The 14,917-nt window shown below is 42.1% G+C and overlaps 1 protein-coding gene across 2 annotated transcripts in view; it reads right to left on the bottom strand.

Annotated features, from left to right (window-relative positions):
• ppp1r16b (protein phosphatase 1, regulatory subunit 16B) overlaps window positions 1-14,671 on the bottom strand; it is a 39,027-nt gene extending 24,356 nt beyond the window's left edge. Inside the window, exons 1-2 of one of the 2 annotated variants that reach the window (XM_049732710.2) lie at window positions 14,493-14,671; window positions 481-895 (exon numbers count right to left, since the gene is read on the bottom strand). In XM_049732710.2, the coding sequence (XP_049588667.1) occupies window positions 481-748 (268 nt within the window). In that variant the 5' untranslated portion in view covers window positions 749-895; window positions 14,493-14,671. Of the gene's footprint in view, window positions 1-480; window positions 896-1,908; window positions 3,190-14,492 lie in introns of those variants that run through there. The other variant, XM_049732711.2, reaches the window with a different exon arrangement.
• Between the last annotated feature and the right edge of the window lie 246 nt (window positions 14,672-14,917).

The raw sequence follows: 14,917 nt of genomic DNA, 5'->3' as shown, positions 1-14,917 counted from the left end.
AGGGAGTATTTCAATCTGGCTTCTCTGAGCTTTGACCTTGTCGCACACTTACAAGACAATGACAACTAGGCCAGCTCAGTGGCCTAGTAGTAGAGTGTCCGCCTTGAGACTGGAAGGTTGTGGGTTCAAACCCCGGCCGGGTCATACCAAAGACTATAAAAATGGGACCCATTGCCTCCCTGCTTGGCACTCAGCATTAAGGGTTGGAATTGGGGGGTTAGATCACCAAATGATTCCCGAGCGCGGCACCGCTGCTGCTCACTGCTCCCCTCTCCCCCAGGGGATGGATCAAAATCACATGGGGATGGGTTAAATGCAGAGGACAAATTTCACCACACCCAGATGTGTGTGTGACGATGATCATTGTGACTTTAACTTTAACTTTAAATGAGTGTGATGGTTGTTTCACAATGTAAACAGATTTGGAGTTTCTAAAATAACTTTGCACACGATGAGTATGCAGCCAATGAGTGCGTCTACCTTCATCAGGGTCGTTCCTGGCTGACGCTTCCAGGAGCGCCACGCTGGCTGCGAACGACACTCGCCTCTTGGCCTCGACGTGCTGGTAGCCGTTGGCGGTGCGTCCTCTCCTGTCTGCCTTGCGCTTTTTGTTTTGCATCTCCTTCTCATACACGGCCCAGCGTTTGAGCTGCTGGGTGCGCCGCTTCTGGGCTGCCCGCAGCCTCTCCAGACTGGGGACCTTGTCCAGCTGCTGCAGCTCCTGGATCAGCTCCAGGTGGTTGGCCATGACGGCAAAGTGTCAGGGTGGGGTGGTGCAGTCGGGGCAGCGGGCAGAGCGATGCAGTAGGGGAAAGTCTAGCGAGGGCTGCACCTTCGGCAGTAGCCTCCTCCTGTCAGTACCTTCGTCATTGTTTTCATGGTTTCAGCAGCAGTTCTGACAAAACAGTGAGGGAGAGCAAAAGGTCATTATTATCAATAACATTAAATAATAATAATAATAAAATAAATACTAATAAATAAATAATAAAATCAACAATATTGTCTTAATTCAAATTATTATAATTAAAATTGTATCACCTTTTCCCAATGAAATGAATGAAAATACACTTCATTTATTTAAAGCCTGTCCAAAAGTAAACAACACCTTTTTGTTTTTGTTTTTTGTAATAACCATTATTTATGAAACAGTGTCGTGTAATTCTTTGGACTGCGCTTTTTAATCACTGATCTTAGCTAACATCATATACTCTATGGATCTATAACATCAAACAAAGCTTACAGTATCGACCAATAAAATTAAGCAGATTTATTTTATTTTTTTAATTGAAGCCTTTGCAATTTTAAAACTGAAACTAAGATAGAAGTCATGAAAACATGAGGAGAATATGCATACGCCACACTGCAAGGTCTGGGCTGAGATTCAAACCGATAAGCTCTCGATTTTGAGGCAAATATGCTAATCATGACAACCACTGTGCTATCTCTGTAGTTAATTACCTCAAAGAAATAGAAGCCAACATAGTCAAACAAAAAAACAAAAGCTTGCATTTTTAATTTTCCATTCGGCTCAGACGTCCGGCTACTGCCACTCAATCAAGGTTAACCACTTCCTGGATACTGCACATGAAAGATAGGCTCACAAACTAGGGCAGCGCAGTCGTTTTTTCCGACGACTGCAACAAAAAGTTCCACTCGAGGGAAGAGCAAAAAAGCCAAAAGACTTTGAAATGTCGACAAAGGAAGGCACCTACTCTTCTGTGTGCTTTTTTTTTTTTTTTAACTTCTCAAGAGTGTGAAGTAAAACATGATATTCTTCTACATTTGCATTAACAAAATATTTGGGCCAAAGGCAGTCGATGTATTACAGCCAGAAAATCTTCTGTCCCCCTCCCTTTGCTTATTTACACTAAAGTTAGCATTTATATGTTTGAATCATCAACCACTTACTCGACAGGCTGCCTGCCGTGCCGCTTGATCCAACAACCAGTAGTGACGTGTTACGCAAAGTTTCGTTTCCTTTGCAGCAGCCAAACACCCACTTATAGTCAGGAAACCAGTCGTCATTAATTACAGCATCACTTCGGGTATGCGTGACGATTGTGCAGAAATGAGTGACATGTAAAAAAATAGCGCTAGAAGTGAAAGCCAAATTGGAAATGATTTTCAAAGCTGATGGTTAAAGAAAAAGCCTTACAATTTGTTCAGAAGGAAACGCCAACGAAAGTTGACAGCTATTTTCTTGTTCCCTTCTGTCAAGACAGCAACGTTGAATGTGTCTTTTAAAAAATAAATAAAATAAAAATAGCCAAGAAGGAAAATAGGGATGGGAATTCTCTTTCAATAACTGATTAAAGAATTCAGTCTAATGTGTGTGATTGATTGTTAAAGATATGACGAGAGAACGAAAAGCTGTAAGCCCCCACTGTGACATCACGGCCGCTCCCCGGGGTCCAAGGCTTGCAAATCACAGATTGACCTCAATCAGTTCCCTGGCAGCAGATAGGAATGCTACAGAACATTGCACATTTTTATTGAGAGGAAGGGGGGGGAGTGGCACTGCCTCAATCGGATGCAGCTCATCCGAGAAAATAGCCCCAAAGGTGCTAAACATTCTCGCCAGCCTTCAAAGAGATTTTTGCTGTGAAAAACAGTTTATGAGTATTTTCTTTTGACAGCTACATTCACAACAGAAAAAGTCTCATTTGTCGACATGACAAGGAGGACGTTGTTTCTCCAGCTATTTTCACTTCAAAACAAACAAAAAAAAATAACAATCATGACATGGCTACCCCGTGTGCATCCTCAATAAACCACATAATCCCGTAACCTGCGTGGGCAAAAGTAAAATATGTGGTTCCCGTCATATGGACAAAAATAACACAATATTCCCACTTTATACATTGGCCCAAAAAATTCTAAATGCAACATGTTTGTTTGTGTTCCTATTTCTCATGAGCTAAATGCAAAGGTAAGACATTTTCTATGTGCACAATTGCTCCCATATAATGTGCGCAAATCTGTCTAAATCTGTGCTAGTAAGCATTTCTCCTTTGCCGGCATAATCCATCCACCTCGCACGTGTGCTGTAGCAAGATGCTAATTAAATAGCGTGATAGTTGCGCAGATTTGCTCTAGTCTGCCCACAATAAAAGCCAAAGTAGATTTGTTGCAGTGTCAAATAAATGCTGATGACTGGTTTTCACATCACAGTATTTCACATCATGCCCTGTCATCAGGTCCTATTTCCAAATAGAGAACGCTAACAGTTGTTATGCTAACTAACTGCGCGATAGCAACTTGAGTACAACAAAATGGAAACTCTCACTATTTTTAAAATGCAGTGGAATGGAAATGTTAATGTTTCACAACCAGTAATCACTGGATATTTGTGTGCATTAGTTTACGATATATAATGAGGAATATATTTATTCTACATATCCTTAATCACCTCTGTAATGATGATTATGATTTCCCAGTGACCTCAATCCAGTGAGCTGAATGAGATTTTATGATGTGATTTAAAGATAATGATTATACTCACTCAATAGAAATGTAGGAGAAGGCCTTTGAACAAAATGTTAAGACAATGTTAAACAGTTTTATTGTCCTTCATTTTATGGCTCTGCACATTTTTGGTGGTTTAAGACCACTCAGGGACACTCCCGTGCTTGCAATATTTGTGACTTTAAAAAGTGTTCAGCACTCCTCTTGATAAAGGTTATTGCATAACATAAAAATCACCATTTACTTGAACGTTTGTTGGTGATATTAGTCATGTAAAATGAAAAACTACCGACTGTTAGTATAGCAGCATTTTATCATTTTTTGTACTCAAATTGGTATCTTGCATGCCAAACTGTTAGTATGTTAGCTTTTTGTCCATTCTGCCTTTCAAATGTATCCAACTAAAATTCTCTGTTACTTGTTCTAATTAAAATCAAAATAAACTTAGTCGTAAAAGCTGATTACAAACAGTCATGTCAAGACAGCGTTTTATTATAATATGTTAACGGCACTTTTAATTTGTCAAAAGGTGGCCCGCTCGTAAAAATTATATCGTACTCGAAGTATGTATGTTTCCCATGATATACTGACAACCAGTCTAGGCCCAATCCCCTTCTCTCCCCAAAAGTCCAACACATTGACTCCAGCCTAAAAAATTTACATCCGGATGATTAATGTCTTTATTTACACTTGCACAGCAGCAGAAATAGAGAATAAAAATGTTATGATAGCAACAGTGCTCTCCATCCCGTCTTGTCGACACACTTCTTCAAAATACTGCAATGATGAAGAGGCGCAGATGCATCTGGAGAGCTGCGGCGGCGATGCGCCACTTGAATAATCTCTCCTCTCTCTCTCTCTCCCTGGGGCGTCCTCTCGGAGGACATTTTGATTCTGTCTGGGTGACTTGTCCTAGTTGGCACTAGGCTTGCTGGCAGCGTGGAGGGAAAACGTATCTCCTCGGGTGAAGCCTTGATTTAAGGAGCTCTGCTCGCTTCCATTCCGGGATGGCATCTCCTTTGTCGCAATGATCGGGTACACCCGCCAAAGGGAAACATTTAAACATGTTCTCTCTGAAAACTTTGTATACTTTTGTTGCGTCCATAAACTCTGGAAACTCACACATTTTACAACACTCCTCTTGAGCAAAACGTCACATTGATCCATGTACAGCAGGGATGTCAAAGTCAAACACACCGAGGGCCAAAAAAACAAATTTGCTACAAGCCGAGGGCCGGACTGGTTCAATGTTTATTAAAATATATCGAAATGATTGCACATAGCCTATTGCAGTGTTTCCCAACCTTTTTTCATTCATGGCACACCTTTTCATTGGAAAAAATCTCGCGGCACACCGCCAACAAAAATCTGTTAAACTCCTATATTAAAATCAGTTATATTACAACGAAACACGTGAAGTCCTATTCCTATATATGTATGGAGAGTCGAATAATTTAATAGAAATAAATACTAAATATTCTTTAAATTGTATTCCTTTTTTTAAATAAAAGTGACGGTTTTTTAAAAAGGTTTTAGACGGTGTAAGAAATTAACTATTTAAAGTGATTGTGATTAAAATAAAAGAATCAACGTGATTTTGTTTACTGTTTTAGACTAGGTCTATAAATATTGCAACAATAAGAACAAAGTCACTTTTAAAGACGCTCTGCTGTTCTGACAGCAGCTGAGCGGCTATCACAGTCGAGGAGTCTCGACTTGACTGCTTATTTTACGTATGTGAAAAATAACCAATCCAGGTTCTCCGGTTGAACTGCATTCTCTGATTTCCATCGGACCACAAACGCACCACAACCGTCATAGTGTCTGTCACTGTTAGCAAAAGCACACAGCAACACACACATAAACTGAATATGTGCCGATGCAATACAATCATATCGACACAATATGAAATCTCAAGATTCTCAGATTCTCCACACATGCACGATTAGCAAGTAGCTGACCAGGCCTTGCGCGAACTGACCAGTGGTTTGGCGATCCTGTTTACAATGCGCTCCGTAATTAATATTGGACAGTCCCACGGCACAGCTGAACGTCTCTCACGGCACACCAGTGTGCCGCGGCACAGTGGTTGGGAAACACTGGCCTATTGAAACAAGACCTAACACAGTGTACATTATCCATCCATCCATTTTCTGAACCGCTTAGTCCCCACGGGGGTCGCGGGCGTGCTGGAGCCTATCCCAGCCGTCATCGGGCAGTAGGCGGGGGACACCCTGAACCGGTTGCCAGCCAATCGCAGGGCACACAGAGACAGACAACCATTCACACTCACACTCACACCTAGGGACAATTTGGAGTCTTCAATCGGCCTACCAAGCATGTTTTTGGAATGTGGGAGGAAACCGGAGCGCCCGGAGAAAACCCACGCGGGCCCGGGGAGAACATGCAAACTCCACACAGGGAGGGCCGGAGGTGGAATCGAACCCGCACCCTCCTAACTGTGAGGCGGACGTGCTACCCAGTGCACCACCGAGCCGCCCACCAGTGTACATTATTTAATGATCAAATGAATATGGCAATATTTTGTTATGGCTCTTGTCAGTAACTTTAAGGGAAGGTTTTTAAAAACAAAATGTGTTTCTTAATATCAAGATAAATGCATAAATAAAAGTGCATGCATTATAAACTGAAAATGTATTATTGTGCTGCTCTATGATCTACCGATCACTGCTTTCAAATCGTAAAATAAAAAAATTAATCAAATCAGTTGTATTCTTTCTCATGGCTCTTATCTGCAATTTTCCCTTAGTCCATTCAACTGAAAAATAAATATAAATAAATAAAATACAAAAATTTATGGCACACAGACAAAACAATACTTTCTTCAAAGAAAAATCACGTCTTGTAGAAACAAATGTAAAAATGTAACTGAATTAAAAAACGGAAAATACGCTACTGCTCTGTGATGCTCACTTGTCTGAGGCTGAGCCTGATACTTGGAGGTGTCTCATCTTTTGTACAAGTTCATCAATGTTCGGGGTTGGGCTCTGAGGCTCAAAACCCGTTTTTGATAAACTCTCCTTCTGCAAAGGGCCGGGCTGATTTTCCGATCTCTTTTGCCACAATAAAGCTAGCCTTGACAGCAGCCTCGCTTTGTGATTTAGCATATGTGAACATATATATACATATACATATTCCATATTCTTGTCTTTGTCTGTGTGTTTCTTAGACGTTTGATAGTGCCTTCTTAAATTAAATTCTTTCATTACAGCCACATTTTCTCCACACAGAAGACACACAGGTTTGCCTCTTACCTCCGTAAACATGTACTTTGCCTCCCACCTGGCCTGAAACACCCTGTTCTCAGCGTCCACCTTACGTTTAGCCATTTTTGAGCAGGGGGTTATCAGAAAGTTGAACTTGCTCTGACTACTGATGAATAATGAAGCCGCTTGTGCGAGCTGCAGTGACATCATGGGCTACCGTTGCATTGTGGGAAATGTAGTGTTGGTGTGTGCAAAACACCAGCGGGCGGCTGTGGCCTGCGGGCCGGTTCTAATAGTAATTAAATATCATCCAGGGGGCCATAGATAATCAATTTACGGGCCGGATCTGGCCCGCGGGCCGTAACTCTGACATATGTGATGTACAGTATTATTACATATGTGGATTGAATGATCATCATTTCTTATACTTTCATGATGTGTTGGTAGCACCACTGCCTCAGTCTCGACATAAATATTTTATTTCTACATTAGCTCCATTGGAAAAAGCAATTCTGTCAGTTTTTCAAAGCTGCTGTCGCAGAGCTATTAAGCCATCTCGCTCTATCATCTTGGATCAGAACTAAAAATTCGACTATATTTCTAGGATGCGCCATACATACGTAATTATTTTTTTCAGATATGGGAGAATCTTTCGTTGATTGGTCTGAATTGTGCTTCAATGCCAGGGTTGAGAACACTCACAGGTACGGTGATAGCACGTCAGAAAACTAAGCAATGCTTGAATACGGAGAAAAGGCTAAAATACTTTTGGTTGAAGGGAGCAGATTTGGCCAAAAAGGCCATTTGCAATTATTTTTTGCCTTTTAAGCGGTCTTGGTTTGAGAAACACTGATCTTAGGCCATCTACTGTATTGTCATTGACTATGATGCATTATCAAAAGGCAAGTTTGCTTTGACAGAGTTTACACTAATGAGACACAGAGGACCCAAGCCGCTTCAATGCAGTGCTTCACTGGGCTTACAATTAGTTCACCATTAAAAACAACCAAAGCCGTCACTCTTGGGTTTTGCATTTTTTTAATTGGTTTCCCATCTTTATTTCTGATCATTTCATCACCTATGTGCAGGTTTGAGGTCACAGAGCAAGTTTAGAGGCACAGCCAGAGCTTTTCAGCCTCTTCACTGATCCAAACTGATCCCTTTCTCCAAACTCAGTCTTCAAAAGCGTAAGCATTGCCGGTCTTGTTTTTGTTTTTTTTCCTGCACAGGACTCAATTTCCCCAGTAAACAAAAAGCCAGTGACTGGCCTACAGCTTTTCCGTGTTTAGAGAAGTGTTTGTTGTGGGTTATGCCTGCACCTGCTCCACACAGACGACACGATCTGTAAAAATCAGCATGTGTGTTGATATCTTAGTTACTTCATTACATGAGCTTTTGCAAATTCCCTTTAACATTTCTTTTCCTTACTTTTCTCTTTCACATTCTCCTCTGCCCCCGTCCGAATCCTTTCCTCAGTTGAGTCATTTGACTGCCTAATGATGGCCCGAGCAGGGTAAACATGACTGAGACTCAGCCAGCCTGCAGTCAGTGTCACTTCTAATCTGAAACCCGGGCGAGATGAGTGTGCACCGAGGCTGCAGCACTGGCCCGCTTAATAGTGTGCAAAGGCGGAGGTGGGGGAAAAAAAATGGGCATGATGATAACTATCTTACGACGCTATAAAATCTCAAGAGGGATGTGAGGCCGTTCCATCACAGTTACACCAACAGACCACCATTTACAAAAAGGAGAATTCCCAGGAGGGACAGTAAGTCAGACAATTATTATTATTATTATTTTATAGCACTTGACTTAAAAAATTCGAATGTATGTAAACATTTCTTGTACTCTTTGTTTTACAGTAATGACAACTACTGACTACTGTCATTATCGATGTGCAAAGACAGTCAATGTTCTGTATCATTGACTGTTTTCTATCTTAGGTCAAAAACTAATCAATTGGGGAAGAAAAAAATGACAAGGCGATGCGCGTTCCTTTCATTCGCCAAAGATCGGTAGACGCCACTTACACGCTCTGTTGTCCAGCGGCGCTCTGAAATGATTGCATGAAATGTTTGACTTGTCTTGTTATGATGACAAAGGAAGGGGGGGTCGTGAGATTGATCACAAACATTCAGTTCACCTCTCCAGTGTAGACTTTGGGTGGTCTTGTATAGTAAACCTTTACTTCCCATAAGTGTGTAGGTGTGTGAAAACGCCGCCTTTGTTCCATTACACTCAAATATTTTACTAGCTTGTTAACGGACTGCAAAAGATGTGTTTAATCACTGTTTTTAACATGTATGAAATGAGTTAAAAGGCCCCTGTCTAATTTCTACACCCCTAAAATACTGCTGGTTAAAGAAAATGTTTCAAAGAGTGTGTGTGCCCGTGTGTGTTTATAAGGAAAAACATGCAGTAAAATGCTCCATTTGAACAAAAGAACAAAACCACAAAACACACACTTTGAGTGCAGCTTATCCCGGACCAGGCAGCACCAGGCACACGATCCACGTGATCCCTTTTAGGCCATCGGGTACAACCAGATGCGAACCAGACATTAAATATGACTCAACATGAGAAAGAAATTTTCTGACAAATATCTCCAAACAAGCTCCTCGCTTTCAACATGCTGCTGACCTTAAATCAAACGTTCTAATTCACTTATTGGTTATGTATGAAAATCCAAATTTGATAACAGCTCCATTGTCCTCTACAAATAGCAGCATAGTTCCAATACAAATATTCATTCATCCGGCACAATCATCAATAAAAGCGGAAACACAGATGAAAAATAAATAAATACAATGAAGTACACACACAACAAATTAAATTGCACAAGCGCGACTAATTGTCGCCATGGGCAAAGCATGTGGTTAGCGGAACGGGACTACACAATCATTTAACACAGCAGCAATCTAAAATAGGAGCGAATATAACCTACTCCTCATTAAAAAAGTATATCCAATTGCCCAGAGGTGTTTCACCATAGTGGAGGTCTTTCATGGATTCAATGTAGCTCAACTTCCTTTTACTTATATGACGATGCCCTTCTTTATACTCGTTGAATCTGGTTATTTAAGGCACTTAAGATCAATAGTCTCGTTATAAATTTACTGAAAGAAATATTACATGGGGTGGTTAGCATGGCTGCTTCAAAGTTCATAGGTGCATCCTGTGTGGAATTCGCATGTTCTCCCCATGTAGGTTTTCTCCGGGTGCTCTGGTTTCCTCGCACATTCCAAAGACATGCATAGTTGGCCAATTGACCAATCATATGTACCTATAGACTAGAATGATTGTGAGCGCGACCTGGAACTGGCAACCAGTTCAGGGTGTTCCCCCGCCTACCACCCAAAGCCAGCTAGGTTAGGCTCCAGCAAGACCGCGACCCTTGTGAGGATAAGCAGCTTGGAAGATGAAGGAATGAAGATTACATGTTCTTTATTACATATGGAAAAGAAAGTAAATCTTCATATTTCAATATAATCCCTGATAATCCATACGATACTGTCAACAATAAAAATCCCACAACCAGTCCGGTGAAAGCCCATTTGGAAAGTAAAGGCATTAGAAATATAAGAAAGAAAACAGAACTTTGCTGACTATATAGTAATGCTAAAGATGCTATAATCAATTTGTCATGTCAGGTTACCACCCTGTCTTTTGCCTCTATGCTTGACGATGCAATGACTCAGCAATCAATTTCACACTCAATTAATTCTTAACGATTATGCCCATCCCTAACGTTGAGTGCGAAACTTCACACCCCCAACCCGACAATCCTGCATTCACGCAGATCCTTCACCAGCTCTTTTGGTGTTCCAAACGGCAGGTTGCCAATGAAACAACTCGATCCCCTCCATTGCATGCCTGAGGTGTTTTATTGAGACCAGTAACCAAAGGCAGATAAATCGGCAGAGAAAGGTGCCACCGACTACCTGGGTAACACTTTGTCTTCAAAGTTCAATGACTGCGTTGCCATGGACATCAAGAGAGAATTCCGTGTGAAGAGAGACGAGAGCCTGCTCAGCTTCCTACAACAATGTGAGGAAAAAACCTTGACAATGCCCAACTCCCCCAGTCAAACACCTTCCTGAACAAGCCCTGAGATCACTTCCTCTTCAACAGAGCCACCCACTCAGTGATTGGCTGAGCAGTTCCTGTGTCAATGAATCGAAAAATACAACAAAAGTGCTGAAGATCTACACGAGGACATACGCAGACATATGACACATGGACATTAGCGATCATCCTTTAGGACAGCAGGGTATTGAAGCCAAGGCTGGTGGATTTATTCACCCAGCAGGTAGTCACTAGTACATCCTAACCACAGGGGAGGCTAGGCGCTGATCACTTCGGGTCCATATGCAGCCAAATACCTCAGATTCTACAACACTCCTAAAGCCAGGTTGTTCATTTTATCTGGCCACAAATCCAAAACTTACAGCAATTTTATGACTTGATCCCACGGGAGGAAGTACACACCACTAAATCAATGTGAGTGGAACAAGTACGGAGCTTTAGGAAACCGCGTCTACAAATAGCCATGGAAATGGAGTGGAGGGGGACCTCGATGTAGCCCCAATACCTGACCCCAAGAGTTGCCCATCGCTCGATCAAGACGGCAGATAAGCCAGACGATCAGAACACTGATCTAGTGTAATCGCTTTTTCCGCAGTAAGCAAGCGAACCGGTTTCGGGCACAGCTAAGTGAAGACGTCTTAATCGGCAGGAGGTCAAGGAGCGGCTTTACAAAAGTGAGGATGGGACTTCTGTGAGAAATGACCACATTTATTGCAGGAGCTTTAGGTCAAAGCCAATGTTTTGCTTTGATTACGGCTGCATGGCTATCAATATTTAATGGGACACGGTCTAATCAGAGAACGGCTGAATAATGAGATATGAGTTAGGGTTAAAGTACTTCTGGAGGCAGCGGAGCAGTGAGGACAGCTTAGAGGAATCTCATTTTGCTGATGCACAGCCACACGCTTTAACCTTTTCAAATGTGAGATGAAATGCTGCTTGTATAAGCATGGAAAAGAAAAACATATTTTCTTGAGCGTTTCAGCGGAAGAAAAGGCAACGCCCTTGCTCAGCAGGAACTGATCTTGGACACCAACCAATAACGTGAGGTTGCGGGTCATCAATGATGATTGATGACACCACTGGTCAGAATAGAGACCCGAACTTCCTTTCTGTCATGGTGAACAATGCAAAATTTAGATCCACCTCACGAAAACTAATGTGTGACAATAGATATCATTGCCTGACACGTCTTGATCTAAAAATGAAAATAGTTTTGAATGAGCTATACTTCGTTGTCATTGACTCATGAGCACATGGTTTGTCTCCAAATGCCAGAGCTGATGGAACTCATTAAAAAAGGTTGGCGTCCATATTCATTGCATTCTTTGATAACCACTCGTGCAAGCCTACGCGAATGATCTCAGAGGAGATTTTTAAATCGTGAGGCAAGCATGTACCTAAATTGAGCTAATAACAGAAATATGGATGGACATGTAACCGCAAGATTTTGACCACAATAAAAATGATAAGGACAGTTTACTGTCACACTACAGTTGCTGGATAAGCTAATGGTTGTTGTGTTTCTTCTTCTACTACAATTACATTTTGCCCTGTGACACCATACTGCCTCTTGCAAGTCAGTCTTGGTACTACGACAAACATCTGGTTTTGAGGGGGGAGGACACTTGCGATTGTTGGTGCAGATGTGTCTAGATGCCGGTCATCTGGAGTACACCACACACTATGAGAGTAGCAAAAACACAAAAAAAAAATTCCTCACATTCAAGGGATAATGTTTTCAGATGTGAAAAATGGTTACGAGTGTGTCCTGCTTTAGTTTGCATCTAAAGTTTAATACCCAGTTGAGGACCAATATTTTTTTTTTTTTAAACAAAGGCATGTGGTCCAGTTTGTATCAGCCTAAAATGTTTCTCTGTTGTATGTCTAGATGTGCTTTTAAGCCATGATAGAAAACACCGATGGTTAACTTCCCAATGATTCGGATATACCAACATAAAACTGGAGTGTTTGGCAAACAGGTCTGTATGCAGCAGATAGACACATACACACATGAATGCATGTTGACAGGAGTGTCTCTGTAACCAGCAGCTGGTGAGGAACGGCAGTAGAAAGAGCTCAGGACCGCCCGGGACCGCTCGGCACATCAAACATTTAAAGGCTGCCGTCGCCTCAGCAGCACCCACCAGCACAAGTAAGACAAACAGAGCCAATGATGTTTCCATTAGCGCGTGTGTGTGTATTGTGCGAGTGTTCGGAAAGGCAAGACCAACAGAGGAAAGCGAGACTACCGCCAAATGGAACAGTCGTGATCGGTCACAGTATGTTTGATTAATAAGACCAGCATGCAGTTAATCAATACCCATTCTAATTGACACATTAACAAGTCCATCTAGTCATAGTGATCAATGAGTCAAGGCAGAGCTAATAATTTTGAAAAGGGGTGGGTAACCTTTGGCCTGCGGGCTGTATAAGGCCTGCAAAAGCATTTAATCCTGCCTGCCATGCAATTCATGACCAGTCTTCCTAATTTCTCTTTTTGAGAATCTTTTTCAACATTTGTTTTTATGTCGTGTGAATTTCATGTTTAAGTTGTATTTTCTACAAAAGAAATGAAATATTTCTCTCTGTATATGGTGACTCCAAATGAGTTTCACTTTTCGAATTTCTTTTTCAGTTGCCAGTAGAAATTATCGGGTTAGTCAGTTATGATTTGTGAGTTTTCCATCAAACTGGATCATACATAATCATAACTCGCCGAAAGCATTTAGCTGATGCATCGTGCAAATTCCCACGGGAAACAAATTGAAAAAATACCTGAAATAAACAACAAATAAGTTGTACGCATCCATTTAAACATGAGCTGATATCTGTTTTCTGTAGCGCTTGTTCTCATTAGGCTCTCAGATGAGCTGGAGCTGATCCCAATGAACTTTTGGCAAGCAACGCGAGGTACCCTCCAGACTCGTCACCAAGGCACGCATCAGTGGACAATTTCAGAGTCCTCAATGCCAGCCACCTTGGCGAGAAATGCTAGGTACACCCTGGAAGGGTCACCGGTCAATCACAGAGCACATTTATATAGATAGAAAAACAACTATTGACACTCATCTATGCATGTACAATTCAAGAGTTTTTAAGTCTTGTCAATGTTTTGCAGAGTCCACCCTGGACTGGTCACCAACCAGTGACAAAGGCACATAATATTTACACAAATGGAAGTTTAGTCTTAAATAACTGCAGATTTCAGAGACTCCGTTTTCCACTCATGCACAATTTAGAGTGTTCGCAGTACCTTTTAGTAGAATGTTGGAAGAAGCTGCAGCAAATTATATAGACTAAAAATGGAGAAAATAATCACACACCCTCCCCCCCAAAAAGTAAAGTGCAGCAGATAAGTTAAAAAGTGCTAAAACGCAGCCGTCAGTGTTTCAGCAGCGGCAAAAGTCTAGAGCACCGTGTGTACCGTAACAGCAGTGTAACAACCCACCGGGGAAGGATGTCGAATCCTGCCCCGCTAATCTCCGGCTGCCCCCCGCTTTACTGCAGCCGAGGCGCCGGCCACGATCATCCAGGGTTCGGTGCACCTCTGGAAGCCGCTAAAAGTGAGCTAACTAGCAAAAAGTGCTCCGCAAAGAAGACGAATTGAGAGGGAAAAAAAGTCCCGAAGAATGAGGCATGTCTTCCCCTGGAAAAGGAAACCCCTTGTCCGTGCACTTCTGCAACACGTCCGGCCGGCTCGTCGCCACTCACCTCTGCCCGGGGACAGGCGCTCCAATGCGGGGAGAACGGCGGGTGAAGGATCGCTGGTTATCCGGCTCGCTTAAACTTGTCCCGTTATAGGGGAGATTCACCGATCTTCTTAGCTATGCAGTGCGTGCGCGTGTGTTCGAAAAGTCAGTGTGCGTGTATGTATGTGTGTGTGTGTGCGTGTAGTTGGTCTTCTGGAGGGCGGGGCTAAGAGGAGTAGGATGGAGGCGCAGTGAGGCAGGGGTGCACTGAGGAAGCCCCCACCAGTTGAGCAGAAAAATGAATAGTTCTAGTTTCTTCTTTAAAAATATCATTATTATTTGGGTTTTTTTTCCCCTCTTCAATTCATTGGTTCATTTTGGCATCCAGTTCCAGGGACTGTTGTCCTTTTCTCATAAGGAAAGTTAAAAACTATAAATTGGCAGTGG

The sequence above is a fragment of the Syngnathus scovelli genome, chromosome 11 (genome assembly GCF_024217435.2).
Source record: "Syngnathus scovelli strain Florida chromosome 11, RoL_Ssco_1.2, whole genome shotgun sequence".
NCBI classification, from domain to species: Eukaryota; Metazoa; Chordata; class Actinopteri; order Syngnathiformes; family Syngnathidae; genus Syngnathus; species Syngnathus scovelli.
Note: the sequence above shows the minus strand (reverse complement) of the source record. Positions and strands in the feature narration are given on the sequence as shown.